At 37.8% G+C, this 7810-nt stretch overlaps 1 protein-coding gene across 1 annotated transcript in view; it reads right to left on the bottom strand.

Annotated features, from left to right (window-relative positions):
- DNAH6 (dynein, axonemal, heavy chain 6) overlaps positions 1-7810 on the bottom strand; it is a 383600-nt gene that overhangs the window by 315173 nt on the left and 60617 nt on the right. Inside the window, exons 7-9 of the mRNA XM_006900399.1 lie at positions 7165-7294; positions 5436-5604; positions 2200-2316 (exon numbers count right to left, since the gene is read on the bottom strand). Of these exons, the coding sequence (XP_006900461.1) occupies positions 2200-2316; positions 5436-5604; positions 7165-7294 (416 nt within the window). The remainder of the gene's footprint in view (positions 1-2199; positions 2317-5435; positions 5605-7164; positions 7295-7810) is intronic.

Consider the following 7810-nt stretch of genomic DNA (forward strand, 5'->3'; position numbering starts at 1 on the left):
GACTCGACGGGACATAACAACATAACAAGGACTCGCCCCTCCTGAAAACCAGTTCCACTTCTAAGGAGCACACAGATTGCACATCTTTTTTGTTCTTTTGGCCGTCCCTAGTATATTCAGCATCGTTCACTAACTGTCTTTTGTGGTCTTCCTTACTCATTTTCTAATTTCCACATGCATATGAAGCAAATGGAAACACACCTCTTGGACCAGACCCTGCTTTAGTCTTTAAACTTACATCCTCAAGCTTTAGTATAAAGAGGTCCCTGGCAGTAGATTTTCCCCATATGTTGTTTTGTTTCTTGACTGTTTTATCCATGGATGTTGGTTATGGATCCAAGTAAAACAAAATCATTGACAGTTTCAGTCTTTTCTCCATTTATCATGATGTCCAGTGGTAAAGATTTTTGTTTTCTTAGTGTAGAGACATAATTCATATTGAAGACTATAGTCTTCGATTTTCTTCAGTAGTTACTTCAAGTCCTTTAGATTTTAGCAACAAAAGTTGTGTCATCTACATAATGTAAGTTGAATCTCACTCCAATTCTAGTGCTACCTTCCTATTCGTAATAGTCCAACTTCTCGGATTATGTATAATTATGAAAGTCATCAAAAGATGGACACTCTTCTTCCATAAATGGGGCACAACTGTGGAAACATGATAGCGGCTGACTCACTAGCAATGTGGTATTGTTTGTTGTTGTTTTTGTTTTAGTCTAAAGTATTGGGCTCTAGCAGGCTGTTAACAAAAGTTCTGGTGGTTGGAATCCACCAGGCATTTTGTGGGAGAAAGATGAACTAAAAATGCTTGTGTGATACAAGAGATAAGGACATTTTTAAAACCAGAGAAATTGTGTATGTAGCAAGGTCCTACATTAGGGAACAGGAAAAGTGTATTATTTTTTTCCCCCCCTGAGGGCTGTTGAATGAGAATAAATGGAAAACCAGGAAGCTGTTAATGGAGTTTCCTCATGTCATCTGCAGCAGAGGACACCTGCCTCGCTGGTGAAGGCCATGAGTCTTCTGGTTGGGAGGGGCACCCAGCCCAATGTTCCACCATGGAAACTCATGAGGGAGGCTCCAACACAGGGATCTTGCAGTATGTCCATCATGGGGAGTGTCTTAAACAAAATGTTTATTTAATAAATCACAGTACCAGAGACTGCTGGCATTGGAGGCAACCCTGTAATGCATTTGCCTTCTCACCGTAGAGATACAGATACCAATTCACAGAAAGGCAACTGGTTTCCTCAAAGTTACATGGTTTATTCACTGTAAAGATGAGAGTGGAGTCTAGAGGTCCTAATGCTATTTGCACCAAACGATGCAAGTTAATAACAGAAAATATATTCTCTGGTTGACTGATTTGCTAATATAACACATTACCGTTGGAAGAACTTTCGATTCTTCGTGCATGGAAGAATTTAAGAAAGTGATCAACATTTCTTTCCTTTGGTGTATAAACCCTGTTGAGTATCTATGGGACCTAGAAATGTGATGTCATTCTGAGTATTATATAACATTCCATGGTAAAGGTGAGGGGGTTTTGTAGACATAAAACTTCTACTTAACTCTGAGTTAATCAAAAGGGAGAGTATCATGGTAGATTGCACTGAATCAAGTAAAAGCCCTGAAAAGAGATATTAGATTCATCTTGATAAAGGGATTCTTGAGCTGGTATTGAAAAGAAAAATTCATGCTGTGAACTGCTAATATAGTAAACTACATGGCAAGCAACAGTGGGGGTCTTGAGAATCTAAGGGTGAGCCAGTTGACATCCCACAAAGGTGTTTCAATTGTCTTTCTGTTTTCTATCTTATTGATTTCAGCTCATTTTTATAATTTCCTTTCTTCTAGAGGCTGTCGGCTTTCAAACATAGCACACTTTAAGCCAGGAAAACCGTATTTTAAAGCCTATATTTACAGCAGAATGGCCTGTTGAACTCTTTATTAGAGAGTTACCTACAGTCCATTCTTAATTTTGTGTAGAATAGTTTTTTTATTTGTTCTAAATTAAGGGGAAACCACGAAACAGATAATTTTTATGTAAGTGTAGTGCCATCTGTGGAACAATCCTTATTATATAATCTGTTAGGAGAAGAAGCAACTACCAACAATTTGATAGTAAAACAGATGCTTAATTTTCCAACATAGTAACATATATCCATTGCACAGGGTGTTGTATAAAGAAATACGCACCAGAAAATCTTCCAAACAAGGTTCAAAGATCAGTGACTGGACCGTCAAAATCAGTTCTGTGAGAAACATGGGAATGAGAGATTCATCTTCTTCTTGCTTTTCCAATAAAGGTACTGTCTGTAACAGGCACAGGTGTAGTGTTACAAAGATCAAATACTACACAGCAGGCAGGAGCAATGATTTCGAAAATCACAACTGAACTTGGGAGGGACTGGAGAGCATTATGTTAAATGAACTAACTCAGTCCCTTAAGGACAAATACTATATAAAACCATTATTGTAGAAATAGAAAGATAACTAGTAAAATATATATGAGGATACAAGGCGGGGTATTATAGGAGCAGAGGGGTGAGGATGGGCAGGGGAGTAATCACAGGGTCGTACAATCTGATGAGTAGAGGGAGGGGTGGGTAAAGGAAATGAGAAAGATCCAGTGTGAAAAATAATGTATATGAACTTTGTAAGTAAACCAGCATAAAATAAAAAAAATATGTTTAAAAATGCATACTTCCAACTCAATTTTGTTTAGGTGGAAAAATCAGAGATGTGCTAGAAATGTATTGAGAAGGTTCTTTGCAGTGTGGAAGTTATTGGCAGTAGGAATTGGCTGACAAGTTTTATAGCATTGTATACATATATTATATAGCCATTGAAATGCATATTAATTCAGAAGATTTTTTAATAATATAATCTGTGGCCTAATAGTAAGGAGATTTGCTTCCATCTCAAAGGGATGTAGTTCAAATCCACTAGATGTTCTGCAGGAGAAAGATGGGCAGCCTCTTCCCATGCAATTAATTTCCTCTAAAAATCCACTGAAGGGTCAGCTATGAGTCAGTTATGATTCGATGGTACTTGACAATACACAAAATACTAAGTAGACAAACAGGTAATCAAACAGTAGATAAAATATGAGACCCACCTGCTCCTGGGAAGCAGTTTTCTTTATGTAGCAGATTTTTCTCCCTTTTTATATTTCTGAGGTTTTTTTAGCCACCTTAAATTTTCTGAATCTAACATATATTACTTTCATAATTATAAAATAACACTTTAAAATGTGATAATATTTAGTAAAACGAAAGAATTTAAAATCAGGGTGAGAGAGAAGCAATGAAAGGGGGATGTGATTATTAAACTTTTGAAGCAAAGCGAAACTAAGGCAAAGTGACTCACATCTTAAAACCACATGATTGGATTTCTTAGGGGAGAGGAGGGCGGATTTTGCGATGTGAAGGAATAAAACTTGATGAGACCAGGTAAAACTATTTTGTTATGTGCTTTGATATTTAAGCATGAAGTTATCATGAAGGCCAAAGCTAGGGAAAAACTTACTGGGAAATTCGGATATAAAATATGAATTTTCTCTTAGTTATACAAAAATAAAAAGTCAAATTCATACTTCATTTCTAACATCCCAGAGAAAGCTGTATCTACACGATCATTATCCTCCCAAGAGGTTAGTGACCCAAACATTTGTTTCTATGATTTGCTTCTCACCTCTGATCTGAACGTTGCTCCTCTACTCCATTTATGCCACCTTCCTTAGGTCCTCTTGCCAGCACTCAAACTAAGCATTAGTAGCACCTTGATTCTCTGAATTATCACTACATACCCAATGTCAGCACTGGGGCTGAAACATAGTAGGTATTTATGAAGGCTATTGTTATGGACTGTGGAGTTTGAACTGACTCATAGCTGACCCCCCAGCTGGTTTTTAGGGGCAGTAATTGCACCGAAGGAGATTATCCATCTTTTTCCTGCAGAGCAACTAGAGGAATCCAACTATTTGCCTTCTGGTTGGTAGCACAGCTCCTTACCACTAAGCCACCAGAGCTCCCTTTGAAGGGTAAGCCCTGTGTCAGGACTGTGTTTAAATTCCAGCATAAGATTTGATGAACTTTGGTATTTTACACTCTGCTCGAGTTTCAATCCCTGGTTAGCTTCTCTGTGATACGATACAGCATTTTGTTTTGCCTTCTTATCACTATTCGCATGTTTAAGTTTTCTGTGTTTGTATTCCTATAAATTAATTAAACTAGTGTTTTAAATAGGGCTGTTCTGTGGTTTGGCTTTTTCCCCCTGAACCATTAAAAACACCAGCTGAAGACCAAGATCTCATATTCTAGGCAAATGTCATTGTTTGGAAAAGTAAGAAGGATCTCATATTGAGATGAAAAGCACCTTTTGTCTCAGGACAAAATTATTTCCCAAAAGAAGAATCCAAAAGGAAGAGAAATAGTAATGAGGCAAATGAGTTAGTGTCTGGATATTGCTTGTAGGATGTGGGGAGTGTTTTTAGAAGCTAGGCATTGTTTTCTTAGTAAAATGTGAATTGCCTTTCCAGATAGAAAACCCTGTAATATTGAACATAAGATTATAATGTCATTAATTATCATTAATAATTTGCAAATGCATAAAAACTGACTACATTGGAGGTGGCAAGGCAGTCTTGGAGAGCTATCTCGCTAAAGTATATGCGCATGAGCAATTGTCTTTGTCTCATTGATCTGACTGGCAAAAGGATTCCTAATTTGTCCAGTAACACTTGAAACACAGTGTGTACAAACTTTGAAAACAAACCAATGTAATTTTTTAAAAGAGGAAGAAATTCCAAATCTATATTTAAGCAAGGGAGCTCTGGTGGCCTACTAGCAAGAAGCTGCGCTGCAATCCCAAAGGTTCGAGGCTACCAGCTTCTCTGTGGGAAAAGGAAGGGTAATCTCCTCACACGCGATCAACTGCCTCTGAAGAACCCACCGTAGGGTCTGTTCCAACTCTACAGTACACAATAACAACAACTGTCAACATAGTGAATTCTTTCTTATTTGACGTTCACTGATATGTTAAGAAGCTACGGTGTTATAATCAATAACATAATAATGTGACTTATAATAATGTGACTTATTATAATGTGAGTTGTGCTACTAACCCAAAAGCACATGATTCAAATCGACCAGCAGCTCCTTGAGAGGAAGATGGACAACCTCCTGGGTTGACTTAAAGTCTCAAAAACTCAGGATCAGCTATGAGTTGGTTCCAAGTTGAGTTTTTGAGCTATCAACACACTGATTTTCATTCTATCATTTCACATATATATTGCAGGTTCTGACTATGTGAAATTCCCCGAATATTTCTTCTGCTTTTCCAGTACATAGAAAATAGCATAATTTATAGTTTACAGTCAACATTCTGTAATTGTTGACCAATCAGCACTCTTAATTTCATCTTGAGAGTACCTTTTTATCAGTGACTTCAGGCTTCTCTTCGCTAATCCACTTCTCAATAACATCTGCTGAGGGTGTTCGTTTTAATTTGTCAGTAAGATAATTCAAAAGGGAGGTAACAGAATTTACTGTCATGTTGTGCATTGTGTTCTCAATTAGATAGTCATTTAAATGGATAAAGCTTGAAAAGAAAAAGAAAATACAGTTTCAATGTTTAATATTCCTTGTATATTTTTGAAAGTTAAGGTAAGCATTTAAATAAAAATTATTCCATTTTGGTTTAATCACATTAGAAAGATTAGTAACAGATATTTACTGCCTCAAAGAGTTGTTTTTAGACAGTCTTCATTTTTAAAGACAAATATTGAAACTTATAGCATCAATTCTAACTTTGCTAAGTATTCTAACTCTCCTATAGGACATTTCATGAGCAATAAATTGTTATGTAAAATACACTTAGTTTCCTAGCCAAAATGACCGTGTAGGTTTTTTTAAGAAAGACTGTCTAATTAAATGATATTTTAAAGCTGAAATCAACAAACATATGACATCTGTAACTTGCATTCTGACCAGTAAGGTGTGACATTCAATAAATGCTTTTCAATAAATGCTGGTTGGTAGCAATTGCTAACTGAAAGGTACAAGCATTATGCTTAGTTAGTGCTTAAGTACTTATAATGCAGTCTGAGTGAGGAAGACATTTGGAAAAACTTTAAATTCTGCCTAAGTGGAACCCCAGGGGCCTCTATGACCTGTTTGATGACCTTCGAGGTCTCAGGAGCAGCTTTAAGGAGACGTGTCCTAACAGATACTCTCATAACTGAAAATGAAACTGGGCCACCCACCGTGGAGGTGTACGAAAAGGCAGCTGCAAAAGTCTAAATTGCTGAACACTGAGTGACAATCGCCAGTGCTTTACTGTACTGTAGCCATCTAGATAAGACCTGGTGATTTTGGTTTGGTGAGTTATTTGTAGTTAGTAGTTTTTATCATCTTGACTTGAGTCATCAGGCTTTCAAATGATGGGAGATGCAAACTCTGGAAGAGTATAAGTCAAGTAGCAAGTGGCCATCTGAGTCCCAGTGGAGGAGATCCCTCAGCCAGGAACAAGGAGGCACTGTGCATCAAGGCCCCAGCTGTGAGGTCCACGTTAAGGTGAGGGGGGAACTCAACAGAGCAGTGCAGAGGCCTGGACATCTTCAGTGGCCAGGAAGGTGCAGCTGGTCCTCCAGGCCAGTTTGAGGAAGCCCACAAATTATACTGTGTCTCATTTCTCCCATTGCCTGGCTCCACTGCCAGCCACCAGGCTCCAGGCTGGGCCAGAGGAAAGCAAAGCCCTCAAGATCCAAGAGGTGCTTTTTGGGCTTGGTCACACACTCCAGCCTTGTGAAAGGCTTCTGGAGGGGTGTGCATTCAGGTTACCACACTTCCCAAGTTCCTCCTCACCAACAGGTCAGTCCTCTGATGAAGGGTATAACTGTTTCTTTGGGTTTTTTTAAATTCATTTTATTTTAATTAAAGTTTACATTAAAGTTAGATTTTCATTCATTCATTGTTGCACATTTTTACCACCTCTCTCCCCCTCCATCCCCAGTTCACTATTTTTTCATTAATTGTTGTACAATTACCTCCTTTTCCCCCATTGCCATCCCCCAATTCTCTTTGCAATGTGCCTCTTATTCTAGACTGCTGTCATACATATAATTGTTAATGAAATTTGAAAGAAAGAAAAATTATTTACCATGTCAATCTCATGCAATGATGCCTTTTGCTGGCCTGTTCTGTGTAGGTCATTTTCTCAGAATCTCCATAAATAGGGATGTCATATGACATATCAATGTAAGCTAAACTTTCTGGTCTTGTAAGATGACCTAGGAACAACAGAAGATATAGCAAGAATTCCTGTGTAAAATACTCCGTTTTCTTATTCAATATGGATTACAAGAAAAACCAGATAAAACTAAAAAAATAATAAAAAACCTCTTGGGTTCATGAAGCATTTCAAAACTCCCGCAGGAGTCTCTGTTATCCAAAAGAATTCATACAAAAATATTATCGTGGCTTTGTTTACAATAGCAAGGAGTTGGAAACAGCCTAAATGCCCATCAACAAACGAATGGGTAGAGAAGCTGTGGTATATTCACACAATGGAATACTATGCTGCATCGAAAAACAAGGAACTCATCCAATATTATTCAAAATGGGTGACCCTGGAAGACATTATGCTGAGTGAGGTATCTCAGTCACAAAGGGAAAAATGCTATATGGTGCCACTGTTGTAGAATGAGGCTGGCATCGGGGTGGGGGTAAGACTGAGAAAAACTGGATGAAATATGTTTACGGCATTGAAGTATATGGGGGAGAGAATAGTTTAAAAGTATTATATT

This window comes from Elephantulus edwardii, unplaced genomic scaffold, assembly GCF_000299155.1.
Source record: "Elephantulus edwardii isolate Elephantulus edwardi_28Jun2011 unplaced genomic scaffold, EleEdw1.0 scaffold00283, whole genome shotgun sequence".
Taxonomy (NCBI): domain Eukaryota; kingdom Metazoa; phylum Chordata; class Mammalia; order Macroscelidea; family Macroscelididae; genus Elephantulus; species Elephantulus edwardii.